At 40.8% G+C, this 18,796-nt stretch overlaps 1 protein-coding gene across 2 annotated transcripts in view; it reads right to left on the reverse strand.

The window, feature by feature from the left end:
- pacsin1b (protein kinase C and casein kinase substrate in neurons 1b) overlaps nucleotides 1–18,796 on the reverse strand; it is a 36,010-nt gene that overhangs the window by 14,246 nt on the left and 2,968 nt on the right. The window contains exons 1-2 of one of the 2 annotated variants that reach the window (XM_088338966.1): nucleotides 6,829–6,983; nucleotides 1,990–2,099 (exon numbers count right to left, since the gene is read on the reverse strand). In XM_088338966.1, the coding sequence (XP_088195092.1) occupies nucleotides 1,990–2,049 (60 nt within the window). In that variant the 5' untranslated portion in view covers nucleotides 2,050–2,099; nucleotides 6,829–6,983. Of the gene's footprint in view, nucleotides 1–1,989; nucleotides 2,100–6,828; nucleotides 6,984–18,796 lie in introns of those variants that run through there. The other variant, XM_088338965.1, reaches the window with a different exon arrangement.

An 18,796-nucleotide genomic window follows, 5' to 3' on the forward strand; every position in this document is an offset into this window, starting at 1 on the left:
GTCTCCCTTGTTCTCCCTATCTGTTTATCGCTCTCTCTTTCCCTCCCTCTCTTTCTCTGTCTTTTTCTCCCTCTCTCTCTTGAATTTACTAGTCCGGCCCCCGTGAATTTTTTTTATAGCAGCAATACCATTCCCAAGGGCATGTTTATTATTGTGAACTTCATCTCAGAAATATGGCCATCCATGAGTATTTGAAAGTTGATGTTGAGCCAGGCCACACCCTTGCTTCAAATGAACTCGACGAGAGTTTGCATCACACCCGCAGATGTATCATCAGCAGGGCAGAAGACATGAGTCAGCATAAGAGAAGCGCCAGCGATGCAGTAAGCAAGGTGATATAGCGCAAGAAAACACCTTTTTTTTGCAGCTGAATTTAAACCACTGGTTCTGAAATGCAGCTGTCCCTCTCCAGCCTCACATGGTTCTCTCAGACAGGCAAAACAATTTAAATAGCATTTTTCTGTATTTTAAAGCTTATGATTGAAATTAGTGTTTCTCAACTGGTGGGTCCACCAATGTTCCCTGTAATTTTCCACGGGCCTGAGCGTTCACACAAAGTCGGCGAGCAACGCTTGAAACAGCAGTGAGCAACAGCAATCCCAAGTGTGGCAACTAAGTCATGATCAAACATGTCCAAAACTTGACATCACGTTACATTTTGCTGAGCAATGCGAAATTATTTTTCACTTTTGAATGAATTGACTAATGTACTATTGCAAAGGTTGTACGGCCTACAAACGTCATTTGTTTTTACAACAATTCTTTCACAAGATTTCTTTTTTTTTCCTGGTATCTTTTGTCGCATAATACTAACATTTTTGGGGGGGCTTATTGAGTCGGTTGCATGATACAGAACTGTACTTAATCACATTTTTTAGTGGAAGAACAATGTTGGCAACAAGATTCACTTGATATAATTGGAAATTATTTGAATGCAACACAAACTTTTTCTTCTTTTTCCCTGTTTTTTCCTTTTTTTTAAAAAATTCCTTTAAAAAAATCTCATTGTGTTTATTTTTTCCTAGCTGTTACTTTTTTTTTGTTCTCTATTTACTTATTTCCTTTGTTTCTTTCTTTTCTTTTTTTCTGGCTTTTTTTCTGAATTTTTCCTTCTTTTTTCTCTTCCATTTGTTTCTTTTTTTCTCAGCTTTTAACTCCTTTTTCCCTGTTTTTTTCTATTTTTTTTAAATTCCTTTAAAAAAATCTCATTGTGTTTATTTTTTCATACAATCTTCTTTGCATGTGTCCAATATTAAAAACAGAATTAACTTATCAGCAAGGCAGCAATTCCTTGAGGAAACTAAACCATACTTACTGTCTACCACATGATAACAATTGCTTCCAACTGATCAGTAATGTCAAGGGGCCGTGAGTAGGACAAAGTGGGACCACTACCTAACATCCATCCATCCATCCATTATCTGCACCGCTTATCCTCAGTAGGGTCGCGGGGGCGCTGGAGCCCATCCCAGCTATCTTCGGGCAGTGGGCAGGGGGACACCCTGAACTGGTTGCAAGCCAATCACAGGACACACAGAGACAGACAACTCACTCGCTCATTCACACCTAGGGACAATTTGAACCGGCCAATTAACCCGACATGCATGTTTTTTGGGAATGTGGGAGGAAACCGGAGTGCCCGGAGGAAACCCACACAAGCACGGGGAGAACATTCAAACCCCACACAGGAGGTAACCACTGCGCCGCCATGCTGCCCCACTACCGAACAATCTTTGTAAAAGACGACTTGTGTCCCCTACTTCTCCTGTTCTGTTTTATGGAGGAATGGGACACTCTTTGCCTCCTTATGAATGCACATTGCTAGAGTAAGGAGCAAAATAGAAGGGAATGGGGAGAAACAGGACTGAGTCACCTCAAAAAGTAAGCTGCATTTGAGCCACAAGTCAGCAAAAATGATTGGATATAGGATTTAGGCGTCATCTCTTTAATGTCTAATGATGAAAAGCGTTCATTTTCTAATTCTCTCACCTCCCAGAAACTGTCGGTGGTCTCCTCCAGGCTAGCCGTTTCGTCAAAAACCCCAGACATGGTAGCGGTTGGGGCAGGGCGACAGCTCCTCAGTTAGCTCCTCTCAAGCGCTGCAAAGGCAAAACAAGACAAGAAGGCAAATCTGTTTCATAGGGGGGATTCTTTCAAATGTCGCATTGCATATTTTTGTCTCTAGGATTGCTTATCTACGAATATCTGAAAAGAAATATCCAAGATTACGCTCAAGTTTTCTCCTTGAAAGTATGCACAATCAATCACGCTCAAGCTGATAACGGTGCAACGTGCCAATCTTAAGGGGAAACTCCAAAGAAACAAGCACATTCCGAACCCTCCAGTCCAATACTTTCCCTACTTTCCTACTCCCCTTAAGATGAGATCAATACATGTAAAGACCAGCTATTAATCTTCACTGGCATCGATCTGGTGACATTACCTAGGGGACAAGAGGAGCCTAAACTTGCACAGTCACTGTTGTGTGCTGTTGCAAATTAATTAGGAGATTGGACAGTTCAAGAGATCTGTCCCAAATGTCCGGACAAATTTACTGAAAAAAAAGAATGTGTGCTAATTTCCAGTCCATCTCCCTCATGAACGCATACAGTGGAACCTCTGTTCTCGACCATTATCCGTTCCAGAACCCTGTTCGAAAACCGTTTTGTTCGTTCACCGAAATCATTTTTCCCATTAAAAATAATGTAAATCGTTTTAATCCGTTCCAACACCCTGAATGTTTACCTTGAATGTTTAACGGAAACATTAAGCTAACCCAGGCTAAACGTACATTCGCGTTATCGTAATCTTCCGTACGAAAGATTCCCCTAACATGAACGTGTAAAAATAAAAAAATCAGGTCGTTTACAAGTCATTTAGCACCCGGGTCTCCACAACAAGTGATGGGCGGTTCATTGTAAAGGGGGCTGCGTTCCAATACCCTGAATGTTGGGCTTCGTTCCAACACCCTGAATGTTTACCGTGAATGTTTAACAGAAACATGAAGCTAACACAGGCTAGTCGTACGTTCGCGTTATCGTAATCTTCCGTACGAAAGATTACGCTAACATGAACGTGTAAAAATAAAAAAATCAGGTCGTTTACAAGTCATCTAGCACCCGGGTCTCCACAACAAGCGGTGGGCGGTTCATTGGAAAGGGGGCTCCGTTCCAACACCCTCAATGTAGGGCTCCGTTCCAACACCCTGAATGTTTAACGTAAACTAACCCAGGCTAATCGTACGTTCGCTTTATCGTAATCTTATGAATAGGATTTATTTCCTTTGTGGTGGTCAGCAGAAGGCGCTCGCACTCCTTTATATTTGGCTATTATTTCTTTCTTAAATGCAATAGTTGTACGCACTACTTTTCTTTTTTCACCTGTAGCAACTTTGCCGCTTGCACTGACTTTCTTCGGAGGCATATTAAGGGGTTAAAACACCCATACGCCGCTCAGCATCGCACCCTAGCGTACGCACTTACGCATTACCGGCGTTCGAACTCCGATTTTTTGACCGAACAGCGAAGCAAGAATTTCTCGAAATTTTTGGTCGGACACCGATTTGTTCTAACTGAGAGGCCTTCGAAAACCGAGGTTCCACTGTACCAGAAGTAAATGGATCTTTTTTAATGCAGCAAACAGTTGCCATCAAAAAAACATTTCCACGTTCGTATATCTAAGTCCTGATTGCCGATTTGGCGCCAACCGCTGCGGGCTCTGATTGGCTACCTGTCCCTATTTAAACCAAGTCTTGTCACTCTCCAGTTGTCAGTCTGTCTGCGGACCTCTGATGATACAAGGCAAGCCTTTTTTTGACCCTGACTCCCGTCTGTCCCATTTTTGCTCCCGCTTGTCTCCGGCAACGACCTGATTTGATCCCGACCACGTTTGCTCCCCCGTCCTGGCTTACGACCCATTTTTTATCCCGACTACGTCCACTCCCCCGTCCCGGCTTACGACTCGATTCCGACCCCGACCACGTTTTTGCTCTCCCTGTCCCGGCTACCGTCCCTGACACGCCATCGCTCGAAACGGAAGATCCACTTCCGTATTCGGATCACAATCCGAGAGCGACTTGCTTCCCGCGTCCAGCGAATACCGGAACGAGGGCCCAGCCCTTCCTCTTTCTTTCAATAAAACTTGTGGTAAACGTTACGCAATTGGGTCCTGATTCCGTTCTGGTCGTGACACTCTAAGAATCAACACTTCCATCAGTGTTTTTTTACAAGCCTTCATTAATTGCTTGGGTTTTTTTTCTAGGTACTTTTTAGTTACTATGTAAAAACACCCATTTGTGAAAATCAGTATTTAAGACATTTGGTTGACTTCCTTTTTAGTGATAATGATATACCAAAAAGAGAGGTTCTTAAATGGGGTACGGTAAATAACTCCATTGGTTACGTAAAATTCCAAAATACAAAAAACATTCTCGAAATCATATAGAATCAATATTGATGTCATTATTTCAGATACATAAAAGGACATTCAGAAGGCTGCGATATTATTTTTTTAAATATACTATAAGTTTGTGATTTTTATGAACATATATTCACAATGACCTGAGGAATTTCAATATATATTAAGTACATAGCAGCACGGCGGCGCAGTGTTTAGCGCGTGTGCGGCACAGTTCTAAGGTCTCGCGAACCTCCTGTTTGGGTTCAAATCCAGCTACCGGACTTCCTGTGCGGAGTTTGTATGTTCTTGCTTGGGTGGGTTTCCTCCGGGCACTCCGGTTTCCTCCCACATTCCAAAGACATGCATTTCAGGTGGATTGGCCGGTTCAAATTGGCAGTAGTTGTGAATGAGCGAGTGAGTTATCTGTCCCTGTGTGCCCTGCGAATGGCTGGCAACCAGTTCAGGGTGTCCCCTGCCCACTGCCCAAAGATGGCTTGGATGGGATCCAGCACCCCCGCGACCCTACTGAGGATAAGCGGTGCAGCTAATGAGATGAGATGAGAGATTAAGTACATACATTTAAGTATACATTTCTTATTCTTTTAAAAAATATACTTTCATTTGCAGTATTTTCTTCTATTTCTAATTTACTGAATAATCATCTCATCTCTCATCTCATCTCATTAGCCGTACCGCTTATCCTCATTAGGGTCGCGGGGGGGCTGGAGCCCATCCCAGCCATCTCCGGGCAGTGGGCAGGGGACACCCTGAACTGGTTGCCAGCCAATCGCAGGGCACACAGGGACAGACAACTCATTCGCTCATTCACACCTAGGGGCAATTTGGACCGGCCAATTCACCTGAAATGCATGTTTTTGGAATGTGGGAGGAAACCGGAGTGCCCGGAGGAAACCCACGCAAGCACGGGGAGAACATACAAACTCCGCACAGGAAGTCTGGAGCTGGATTTGAACCCACGACAGGTTCCCATGACATGAACTGTGCCGCACAAGCGCTAACCACTGCGCCGCCTGAATAATCATATTTTTATTATTATAATTGTATTAAGTAACATGATTTTTTTTTTGCGGGCAGCACAGCGGGGCAGTGGTTAGCGCGTGTGCGGCACAGTTCTGAGGTCATGGGTTCAAATCCAGCTACCAACCTTCCTGTGCGTGGTCTGCATGTTCTCCCTTTGCTTGCTTGGGTTTCTTCCGGGCACTCCGGTTTCCTCCCACATTCCAAAAAACATGCATGTCAGGTTAATTGGCCGGTCCAAATTGTCCCTAGGTGTGAATGAGCGAGCGAGTTGTCTGTCCCTGTGTGCCCTGCGACTGGCTGGCAACCAGTTCAGGGATGCCCCTGCCCACTGCCCGAAGATGGCTTGGATGAGCTCCAGCACCCCCGCGACCCTACTGAGGATAAGCGGTGCAGATAATGGATGGATGGATGGAGTTTTTTTGCGTAATTTCACTACACGCGCATGATAAGATGAAAAAAAATTACTAAAAATATATGTGCTGTCCTTTTTGTAAGCAAATTATTTCCTTATTGCCAGTTTTTGTGATGGTCAAGCTAATTCTATGTGAAAAAAACGTTTTTGTTTATATCATACATTTGATATCACCATAAAAAAAATGGCAACATTAAATAAATGATTGAAAAGCATTCTCTCTCCCTCTGTCTCCCCTCCATCCCCCGCTCTATACAATTTTATTATTATTAACATTAGTATAATGTAATAATTATAATTATTCAATATTCCAATGGAACCAGCTTGGTTCCGGTTCGGGGCACTTTTCTAAACAAAGGTTGAGAACATCAGGCCAAGATAAATATCATCTTCTCCCAGACTAATAAAATGTTCTTCATATTTCTCCAGGGAAAATTAAAATATCAATCTGGCGTTGCTTTAATTCGAAGAAAATAAGATTCCAAATGAGGACAATTTCAAGGAATGCAGACGAGATAGTACCGAAGAGAAAGGGAACGGTTTGTTTTGAAATGAGACGGGTGGGTTGTGGGTGAGGGGTGGGCCGAAAGCAGGATGGGTATTTGGGTCAAACATCATCACTCTTTTGACAATGGTGGAGGCAAGAGGGGCTTATCAATGGAGTGAGGGAGAAAGAGAGGGAGAGACACAGAGAGAGTAAGCCTTCCCTCCAAAATCTAAAACCCACTCCATTGAGAATTTGTAGTCCAGATCCAGTCTATGATTTTGGGTGTCTTGTCACACTTTTAATCCATTCTCCTCACACCAAGGGGAGGCTTTTCCACGCAGCCCAGTCGTTTTCATTCTCAAACCAATGTTAACCATCCTATACCAAGCAAAAGACATCGGTTTCAGAGAAAGATCAGATTTGGTAGCTACAAGGCAACAAAAGAACAAGACAAAGAACAGTACAACCCCCTGCCTGAACAAAAGCTTACCCAGTCCTCCATTACTAGCGGCCGGGGTTGAAGCCAGCAGAGAAAAAAAGAAAAAGCCACACACGTGGTCTGGAACAACAAGCTCCTCCACTCCGGAGCAACAGGAACATCCACCGATTCAGCATGGACAGGAAACGGAGGCGACGAGCAGCGCTGGATGGATGTGCTTATATATCGCAGCGAGTGAGCGGTAATCCCGTGGTGTTTCGTTCAAGTGGGGCACAGGAGGAGAAGTGAGGTGGTTTGTAGCGGAGGGGGGTTTAGCGGGTGTGTTGCTTCTTGAGTGGAAAGCCGGTGAAGCCTCTCAGCTGCTCAGGGGGAAATACAGTGGAACCTCGGTTCTCGACCGTAATCCGTTCCAGAACCCTGTTCGAAAACCGATTTGTTCCATCACCGAAATCATTTTTCCCATTAAAAATAATGTAAATCGTTTTAATCCGTTCCAACACCCTGAATGTTTACCTTGAATGTTTAACGTAAACATGAAGCTAACCCAGGCTAATCGTACGTTCGCGTTATTGTAATCTTCCGTACGAAAGATCATGCTAACATGAACGTGTAAATATAAAAAAATCAGGTCGTTTACAAGTCATTTAGCACCCGGGTCTCCATAACAAATGGTGAGTGGTTCATTGGAAAGGGGGCTCCGTTCCAACACCCTCAATGTTGGGCTCCGTTCCAACACCCTGAATGTTTACCTTGAATGTTTAACGTAAACATGAAGCTAACCCAGGCTAATCGTACGTTCGCGTTATCGTAATCTTCCGTACGAAAGATTACGCTAACATGAACGTGTAGAAATTAAAAAAAAAGGATAAAGAAAAGAATTATGAATAGGATTTCTTACCTTTGTGGTGGTCAGCAGAAGGTGCTCGCACACCTCCTTCATATTTGGCTATTATTTATTTCTTAAATGCAATAGTTGTACGCACTACTTTTCTTTTTTCACCTGTAGCAACTTTGCTGCTTAAACTGACTTTCTACTGAGGCATAATTAGGGGCTAAAACACTTGGTACACCTATATTAAAAGCGAAAGCAAAACGAAGCACGTCCGCACGCGATAACAGTTGGTCAGGAAAAGAGCGATCTTCACCCGTACGCCGCTCAGCATCGCACCCTAGCGTACGCACTCATGCATTACCAGCGTTCGAACTCCGATTTTTTGACCGAATAGCGAAGCAAGAATTCCTCGAAATTTTGGGTCGGACTCCGATTTGTTTGAACTGAGAGGCGTTCGAAAACAGAGGTTCCACTGTACTCCCTTGTTAAAGTGAAAGTCAATCAAACAGATTTCCAATCAATATTAAGATGTTGGGTTTGTCCATCTTTCCACAGGCTTTCAAACTCGTTGCTCAAGGGTCCCATCTTCTGTATGTTTCTATGCTACAGTACAAGCAATGTTCCCTGTAATTTTCCACGGATCTGAGTGTTCACACAAAGTCGGTGAGCAACGCTTGAAACAACAGTGAGCAACAGCAATCCCAAGTGTGGCAACTCAGTCATTATCAAACATGTCCAAAACATGACGTCATGTTACATTTTGCTGAGTTTCCGGCAACGCAAAATGATTTTTCACTTTTGAATGAATTGACTAATGTATTATTGGAAAGGTTTTACGGCCTACAAACCTCATTTGTTTTTTCAACAATTCTTTCGCAAGATTTCCATTCCTTGTTTTTCCTGGTATCTTTTGTCGCTAACATTTTTGGGGGCTTATTGAGTCGGTTGCACGATACAACTGTATCTAATCACATTTTTTAGAGGAAGTACAATGTTGGCAACAAGTTTGACTTGGTATAATGGGAAATTATTTGAATGCAACACAAACTTGTTCTTCGTTTTCCCTGTTTTTTTTCAATGTTTTTAAATTCCTTTAAAAAAATCTCATTGTGTGGGCTTCCTCCGGGTACTTCGGTTTCCTCCCACGTTCCAAAAACATGCACGTCAAGTTAATTGGCTGGTCCAAATTGTCCCTAGGTGTGAATGAGCAAGTGAGTTGTCTGTCTCTGTGTGCCCTGTAACTGGCTGTCAATCAGTTCAGTGTGTCCCCTGCCCACTTCCCGAAGATAGCTGGGTTGGGCTCAAGCGCACCCGCGACCCTACAGAGGATAAGCAGTGCAGACAATGGATGGATGGATTTCTAGTCAATGGACATGTTCATTAGTCCTAAATCACAGGTGTCAAACAGGCGGCCCGCGGGCCAGATCAGGCCCGCTAAGGGATTGAATCCGGCCCGCAAGACAACACTCAGAGAAGTGCAAGAGAAAAACAAGCTGCAGGTTGAAATATGTCAACTTGATGTTGCCAAAGCCAGGTGCCTCTCACAAAGACACTGTACTTGTATTTATTTATTTATCTCCCTCTTTCTCTTTCTCTTTCTCTTTCTCTTTCTTTCTCTCTCTCTCTCTCTTTTCCACCCCTTTTCTCTCTCTCTGTCCCTGTCACTTTCACTCTCTGTGTCTCTCTTTTTCTCCTCCTTTGTTGCTCTTTGTCTCTTTCTCTCTTCATACCCTTCGCACTTTCTTTTCTCTTTTCTCTCCTTCTGTCTTTCCATTTCTCTTTGGATTTCTTTCTTCCTCTCCCTTTCTTTTCCCCCTCTCTCGCGACTTTTTATCTTTTGTTTTTCACGCTCTCTCCCTCTCTCTCTTTTTCTTTCTCTGTCCCACCCTCTCTCCTTTTCCCTCTTTTTTTCTCTTATTTTTTTATCTCTCTTTTCTCTTTCTCTTTAATCTACTCGTCCGGCCCCCGACAGAATGTTTGTTCTATCGTGTGGCCCCCGAGTTAAAATGAGTATGACACCCCTGTCCTAAATAAAACATATTTATAATTTGCACCAGAAGAAATAATGTCTATTTTTAAGTGCAAAGGGACAAAAAGCCCGTTAAAAACCCTTTGCACTAGAAACAATTAACCTTTAATGCCCGTTTTGTCTACATGCATGAAAAAAAAATCACCAGACCAAGATTTGAACTGAAAACCTATATAGTGAAAGGCGGATGCACGACGTTGTGAATATTTTTCAAAAGTAAATGAAAAAGGATACAGAACCTGAAGTATTCCTGACACACCTTGTGGGAAATGCCACCGCTGCTGCTCGCTTACACCTTGCCACTATGCAGCACGCCTTCGACACACACACACATATGGTGAACTTTGCTATTTCCTTGCAAAGACACGTCAGATCTGACCATCAATAATTAGCGAGGGATGATCACAGGTAAATAGAGAAGGTACCGTATTTTCCGCACTATAAGGCGCACATAAAATCTGATTTTTTTTTAAAAAGCTGACTATGCGCCTTATAATCCGGTGCGACTCAATTTTTCGCGTAGAAGAAGAAGTGCGCTGTGCATACTGGGAAATATTAAACAACGATTCTCTTTTATTTGTGCGTTTGTATAAAGACCCTGAAATGGCTCCTATTAAGAGACACGCTTATAACGCAGAGTTTAAACTCAAGGCGATCAGTCACGCAGTAGAACACGGAAATAGAGCAGCAGCAAGAGAGGTTAACATTAATGAATCAATGTTGCGGAAGTGGAAGAAGCATGAGGATGAGCTGTTTACGTTTTACATTTTACAGTTCTTATGTTATTGCTTTATTGTTATTGTTTTGCACTTCTTGTTTTTGCACATTACGAGTGTCACTATATTGCGATTGAACTAACGTTTAATTTACCATAACAGTATCGGACGTTTTTTTGCGTGTTGCCTTGCTGTTGTTCAAAGATGTTAAACATGGGACACGAAAATGCTTTACCTCAGAGAAAATAATAAATCAGCTGTTTATTCATTTTGGGAGTGAATGGAGTTGTGGAAAGCTTGTTTGTTATCTATTAATAAAGTTTGACTGACCTATCTGCTTTTTTTGTTTTGTTTTGACATTCTCTTTAGCACAGCACCATCTAATGGTTGCATAACGTAACTACATCCTCCACTATAGCCAAGTCAAGTCAAGTCACATTTATTCATATGGCCCTTAATCACATAAATGTCTCGAAGGACTGCACAGGATTACAATTACAAAATTGCACAATTACCTGATCTTGAACCAGCATGCACTTATAGCGCCTTATAATGCGGTGCGCCTTATGTATGGAAAAAGTTTTAAAATATATAATTCATTGAAGGTGCGCCTTATAACACGGTGCGCCTTATAGTGCGGAAAATACGGTACATAGGAGAGACAAGAGGCGACAAAATAATTAAGTCATCATCGGTTTTGTCTGCCAATCAAAACAAAGGACAACACTAAGAATTAGACCTTTTTAACCTGAGCAGGAAGCAACTAGGTGAGGCTGGAAAAGCACCATATTGGTGACTTTTAATAATACTTTATAACAGGGGTCAGGAACCTTTTCGACCCAAAGAGCCGTAAGGCATTGTTCATTTTACCTCTGAAAAGTGATGGGTCCCGGGGACTCGCATGCTCAAAAATCTATGGGTCCCGACAGAGATCTGTGGCTCCCCAAAATTTAGTGTTATCGAGGTTGAAATTGTAAATCAGCGGCAAGTATATAAATAAATATATAAATCTATACATTCATTCAGTTTTAATCATCACACTTAATTGGTAATACAAAGCAGTTATCACTACAGATTTTTCAGTCCACCCAAAAATTGTACATTATACAAAATAATATTGCTGAAATATTAGTTTATATATTCACGCAGTTTCAATCACTTCAGATTTTTCAGTTCATATATTCTTCGTGGTTTGCAAAGATAAAAGAGAGAAAAGGAAAAAAGGACGTTAGAGCAAAAGAGGTTAAAAGACACAGAGAGAGAGAAAGAGAGAGCAACAGAGGAAGAGAAAAAGAGAGAAACAGAGTGAAAGAGACAGAGTGGGAGAAAAGGTGTGGAAGCGAGAGAGAGAGAGAGAGAGAGACAGAGAGAGAGACAGCGAGAGAAATAAATACAAGTACAGTGTCTTTGTTCAAGGCACCTGGCTTTGGCAACATCAAGTGGACATATTTCAACCTGCAGCTTGTTTTTCTCTTGCGCTTCTCTGAGCGTTGTCTCGCGGGCCGGATTCAATCCCTTAGCGGGCCTGATCTGGCCCGCGGGCCGCCTGTTCGACACCTGTGCTTTAAGGCAAATCTGCTTATTATAACCTAGGTGATTTAAAACAAGGAAAGGGCTTTAAAGCGTACGAGTCAAATTATGTGTGAATCGCTCACGTTAAAATGTATGGAATCGTGAAATTCTCCTCGGAAAGCACAAGAAAATTCACTTTCTTTCAATCACGAGAATTAGTCATGTAACGTAACCACTGATGGATTTGTTCATTGATTGAAAGTGTCCAAGTGTGATGCCTCATACACTTGACAGACCTTCAGTCAGATGTTCTGACCATCTGCATGCCATCTAATCAGATTTCTTCCCCCGGGTGGGTGGGCTTGCGCCCTCTGACCTCCATGTTCCATCCCACTATTGTACCAACTAATTTATGACATCACAAATGAGGGCATGGAAGGTCTACCAGTCTGGGGTTCTCTCTTGGATATGGATAGGCTATATTGAAATTGATCCTGAATGGCCCAAGGTTCCTAACCAATGTTCCCTGTAATTTTCCAGGGGTCTGAGCGTTCACACAAAGTCGGTGAGCAGCGCTTGAAACAACAGTGAGCAACGGCAATCCCAAGTGTGGCAACTGAGTCATTATCAAACATGTCCAAAACTTGACATCAAGTTACATTTTGCTGAGTTTCCGGCAATGCAAAATTATTTTTCTCTTTGAAATGAATTGACTCATGTACCGTCGCAAAGGTTGTACGGCCTACAAACGTCGTTTGTTCTTACAATTCTTTCACAAGACATCCATTTCTTTTTATTTCCTGATATATTTTGTCACATAATATTAACATTTTTGGGGGCTTATTGAGTCGGTTGTAAGATACAGAACTGTACTTAATCACATTTTTGAGTGGAAGTACAATGTTGGCAACAAGATTCACTTAATATAATTGGAAATTATTTGAATGCGACACAAACTTTTTCTCCTTTTTCACATGGTTTTTTTCTCCTTTTTTTAATTCCTTTAAAAAAAATCTCATTGTGTTTATTTTTTCCAAGCTGTTACTTTTTTCTTTTTGTTCTCTATTTACTTTCTTCCTACATTTCTTTCTTTTCTTTTTTTCTGTCTTTTTTCTAAATGTTTCCTTCTTTTTTCTCTTCCTTTTGTTTCTTTTTTTCTCAGCTTTTCACTACTTTTTCATTTTGGTATTTTTTTCTTTTTTGTTCTATTCCCCCCTTCCTTTTAGGCATTTTGTGCATAATTTTACATAATATTTGGTCATGTTGGGATTAAAGAAGCAAAAACAACCCAAAGAGCCGTTTAGGACCCGAAAGAGCCAGTTCCTTTTAGTGAGCCGAGCCGAAGAAGCCGGTTCCCCGACAAACTACTAACTTTACTCAACTTCGTTCTCCTTCGACTCGACTTCAAAATACCGCATTTAGGACACAACGTCAGGGGAACCCGTGTATTTTTACCTTCATGCACTGTAACTTTGACTTAAGTCGCTTCTTAATAAGTAATTTTGATCCCTCATTTTTGTGCGCTGGCTAGATTTTCTTGTGCGCTGAGAATGTGCGAGCAGAGCGCAATTGCGCACGCGCGCAGCTTAGAGGGAACACTGTTCCTAACCTTTTTTCACTGTCACCATGGCAACACCATGCTTTCTTTCCCTGTGTGAAAATGATTGCCCTATGTTGAATCGAATAAACATATAACCGTGTATGGGAAATAGCCTCATGAGATAGCAGCAATCTTTAGCCGTTCTCATGATGAAGGAAAATTTCATCCCAAATGGAAGGTGGCATAAAATCAATGGAATTTATGAATCATTGAGTAGATGTCATGTTGTAAGTGTATGTAAGGATGTCTGAAGCCTTACAGTATATAATAGTTAAAGCATTGTATAGCCTGGGAGCACAAACACTTAAGAATAGTGATGCCATGAGCTGTTAATGGCCTCCATCAAGGCCATATTGTATTCATAGTAAATCCGGGGATGCTGTCATGTCAAAGCTGAAAAGGTAAAAACACTTGCAAGAATTGAATTGGTATATGCAGCCAATGCCACAAATAAAAATGAAAACTTTGCTCTACTTTATGAAAATAACAACATGCAAACACCATATAAAGACTGCTGGAAACTCGTTTAAATTACACATGCAATATGTTTAAACAGAATGAAAATTAATGAATTTATTCATTCATTCATGTATTTTTTCATTTGTGGCTGTTATATTCTTTGTGTGCACATGCAATATAACTTAAATCATGCCTGAAAGGGAGTGCGACGAAGAAAACCCATTGAACCCCACCCCTTTTCTCATATATACAAAACTAAATGCAAATTAAATTACATTTCCTGCCACTTTTGTTAAAAAAGGAGATTCACAGCAGGTGGGAATAGTTTTGTAACAGAAAGAAACAGCCATAACTGTGTTACTACATGTAACAGACCGATAACATTTCATAGTAACGCGTATACAATATATACATATACACATATATATATTATCTGGACCGCTTATCCACAGTAGGGTCGCGGGGTTGCTGGAGCCCATCCCAGCCATCTTCGGGCAGGGGACACCCTGAACTGGTTGCCAGCTAGTCGCAGGGCACACAGGGACAGACAATGTGGTCGCTCATTCACACCTAGGGACAATTTGGACTGGGCAATTAACCTAACACGCATGTTTTTGGAATGTGGGAGGAAACCGGAGTACCCGGAGGAAGCCCACGCAAGCACGGGGAGAACATGCAAACTCCACACAGGAGGTTCGATCACATGACCTCAGAACTGTGCCACACACGTGCTAACCACTGTTTATATATTGTTAAAGCATATTAATTACTAATAAATAAATATCATTATAGTTAAAAGTGGTGTGTGTCGTTTGAGGTGTCCTTAAAAAGGTCAAAGTTAAATATTTTCTGTATTAAATATGTGTTAACAATGCCCTACTGAGTTAAAAGACCCCCCCTTTCCACCAAATCTATATGCTTTTATCTTACTTTTAGCAAAACTGGGGGCCCTTTCTCAAAGTTTCTTATTTTCCTTGTGCTGAGGTTTTAAGTTTTTCCTTGCCCGCATGTTGGTTTAAGATCAGGGGAGGGTGTAATTGTAACCTGTGCAGTCCTTTGAAAGATTTTGTGATTATGGGCTATACAAAAAATGTGATTTGACTTGACTGTTGAGGCAAAACACATTAGGTAGGAGGAATGAGGGTACTGGGGTGAGGTGTAGAGTAACTAACTTCATGCTCGACCCCGCTGTTTTTTGTTTTGCTTTTTTGTTAGTGTAGCATGAAAATGTTGAAAGTAAGAGAGGGCCTGTTTTAAAAAAGAACACTTTATTCAAGCGTGTCCAAGAAATGCAAGGATTTGAATGGACAACATTAGGAGTCTGACAGGGGCTGCACTGATGACACAAGCCAGGAAATGCGAGTAAAAAAGTAAAAAAAAGTTCCAAATTCTGTACAGCTCCTTCAATATTATTATTTATATTATTACTATTATTCATATTTTTAGTATGGATCATTATCAAACATTTAGATAACATTGAATACGAATTATTTTGCATTTAATCTAATTTCCTAATTTATCAGCATATTACACAATCTCATAAAAATCTAAAATTTACATTTTTTTTCTTTGCCGACAATGATATTTTGTGAAGATAATGGCCATGATGGTGCCAAAGTAATGATTTAAGGTTTAATGTTAATTCTAAGTTTATTCTGTTTTTAATAGTGGACACCTTCAAATAATATTACATAGAATGCCAGTTCATAATTTTGACTTTTTTTATGCACTGTTTACAACATTGTCAATAGCAGCCAATAAAGTAACTGTTTTTTTATTTTCACACCATTTAGGGAGGAACTGCTTTTTATAACGACGGTGATTTAATTAAAAAAGGCTCAGGGGAGGGCTATTACAACAGATTTTGAATTTAGCAAAGTGAGGGTTTCTTTTACACTCCTCTTTGTTTTTGTTTTTTTTGCAAGTTGAAAATTAATTGATGTCTTCTCTCCTTATTTTGAGTGTTTAAGAAACCATAAGCATATCAGTTGAGTACCACTGTCATGAAACGGAACGGAACTGTCTTGAAACGGGTCGGGAAGCAAGAAGTAGGAACTCATTTGCGTAGACGATCTGTCACTTTAATTGAGAAAGAAAAGTTGTCCAACACACAAATGGACCAAAAACAAAACAGAGCAGGCTCAAATGCAGGCAAAATTACAATCCAGGCCTTTCTCAGAATCAAACAAAACTTGCAGGAATCTCTCAGAATGTTACACCGGAGTGCAACAAAGTCCAACAAGCAAAACAAGAATAAACAGGTATCAACACGTTTTCAACAAGGGTAAACAACGATCTGGCAAAGGGCAGTTCCAAAAGCACATTTAAGTACCGTATTTTCCGCACTATAAGGCGCACCTAAAAGTCTTATTTTTTTTCAAAAGCTGACCATGCGCCTTATAACACAGTGCGCCTTATATATGGCTCAATATTAAATTCGCAAGGTCTCGCAACTTACTCAACAGCCGCCGACTCGATTTTACCCCGAACGTGGAGTAGTCCGCGGTGTATGCTGGGATTTATATACCGGCGTTTCATTGGCTAACCAATGTGTCAATCATCATTTGAATAGATCACTATTGGCTGAAGTTATTCGGAGCCTCGGATTGGCTAGATGGCCAAAACAAACCCTGCAATTGGCCGAAAAAGATGTGTCAATCATCAGTTAAATCGATCGCTATTGGCTGAAGTTATTCAGAGCCTCCAATAGGCTAGATGGCCAAAACAAACCCTGCAATTGGCCGAGTTTAGCAATGGCGTAGCAAGCTTAGCAAGCTTGCTAAAGTACACCATAAAGAAACATGTTTTATTAGTCTGTATTTGCAAATAATTTACTCTCCTGGATTTACTTCACTAACGGTTGTAAGAAGATCATGATTGCGTATCATAATTGAACGTGAGAACTTAGGTGAGCTATGCGGCTTTATATTTTCCCGGTATCTTGTTTTACAACGATCTTGATGTTGCTGTGATGAGTTGAGTGAATTAAACTCAATTCCAAGTGTTTATTGTCATATGCACAGTAAAGTTGCGAGCGAAAAAGAAAATAGAAACTAAGGAATGGTTGGCATTTCTTGAATCCCAAGACTTTAACCTTCCGAATGATATTTGGAACGATGCATTTGAGTGACATCGTACGGACACCGCATCCGCACGTGTCTACGACACGTATTTGCTTCTTTGCAAGCTTTCGGAGTGTTAAGGGGGTAATAAGTTGGACTGAATTATCTGACTGTTTTGTCGACGTTCCCATTGTAGCGCCTTATAATCCGGTGTGTCTTATGTATGTCAAATATAGGACCAAAAACTATTTTTTGGGGGTGCGCCCGATAACCCGGTGCGCCCTATAGTGCGGAAAATACGGTACCCATAGGAGTAATCAGGAAATGCAGGTCAGCCGGTGTCAAGGGGCGGGGCCAGCTGGGCGCTATGACAACCGTGCAGGACATGACAACCATACCACTACAATACCGAGTTTTGTTTTGTAAAAGGTTGACCTCCATCATGGGCAAAAAAAGCATTAAAATTGATGTTTACGTCAGTTACAATTAGTAACTAATTAGTAGTATAAAGTATGCATTCAGTTGTCGCAAAGATGTTTAAACCTATAGCCAAGACAGTTGGGAGGTCATAAACAAAGGATGCAGAAGGAGTGAATGACAGATGTTGACACGCTGACCTCATGAGACACAGAATGAGAAAAAATTCTCCCTCAGGAATAACAAGAAAATTGAAAAAGGCGACCCGTGGGTCAATTAGGTAAATATGTATATCCAGCGTTTAAATGAATTTACTCCTTTCAAATCATTCAAGTTGCCTTGAAATGTGTCTTAAAAAATAAAACAGCAGGGTGAAAACTATTTATTAGTCATATTAGTTGCCAGAACCTTCAAAGTACTGTAGTTGTAATATTACTCCAAGCCAATATGCAAAAAGAAGTAGAATAGCTGGAGCCAATGATACTTGATTCAAAATCTTGTAAAAATAACCAAAAGAAGCAAAAAGGAAACAATCAAGAAACCCATTCATCTCATGTTCTGCACGGTTGTCATGGCGCCCCGCTGGCCCCGCCCCTTGACACTGGCTGACCTGTATTTCCTGATTACTCCTATGGGCACTTAAGCGCGCCTTTTGGAACTGCCCTTTGCCAGATCGTTGTTTACCCTTGTTGAAAACCTGTTCATGCCTGTTTGATACCTGTTTATTCTTGTTGTGCTTGTTGCACTTCGGTGTAACATTCTGAGAGATTCCTGCAAGTTCTGTTTAATCCCGTTAAAGGCCTGCTTTGTTTTGTTTTTGGTTCGTTTGTGTGTTGGACAACTTTTCTTTCTCAATTAAAGTGACAGGTCGTCTACGCAAATGAGTTCCAATTTCCTGCTTCCCGACAATTCATTATTAAGAATAAAAACTCCTATACAAACATATACCATATAAATATAATATATACCGTACAAAATACTCTATTAATTCAACACAACTTATACATATATTTAATTTACGTGCAAACATATTGATAAAATTTACTATTAATAAAAATAATACCATCAAGCATACCTGGCAACTTATATAATTTTTCAGATTTTATATGTATTTTTGGGGTAAAGTATTTTATTATGTGTATCCAGAAATGTATGCAATTCTTAATTAACATACATTTTTTTGTTTGTGCCCCTTGCGACCCTAGTGGTTAAGGGATCCAACCAACCAACAAGCCAACCATATAGTGTTTAGCATTGCGTACAGTGATTTTTACATATAGAAATTCAAGCATCTGTCTTTTTTAGAACCTTTACTCACATATTCGATAACCAGGGTTGGGCAGGGTTACTTTAACTGGATTACTTTCAATTACTTTTGGATTACTCCAATAC

The sequence above is a fragment of the Urocampus carinirostris genome, chromosome 6 (genome assembly GCF_059441175.1).
Source record: "Urocampus carinirostris isolate Australia breed hairy pipefish chromosome 6, RoL_Ucar_1.0, whole genome shotgun sequence".
Taxonomy (NCBI): domain Eukaryota; kingdom Metazoa; phylum Chordata; class Actinopteri; order Syngnathiformes; family Syngnathidae; genus Urocampus; species Urocampus carinirostris.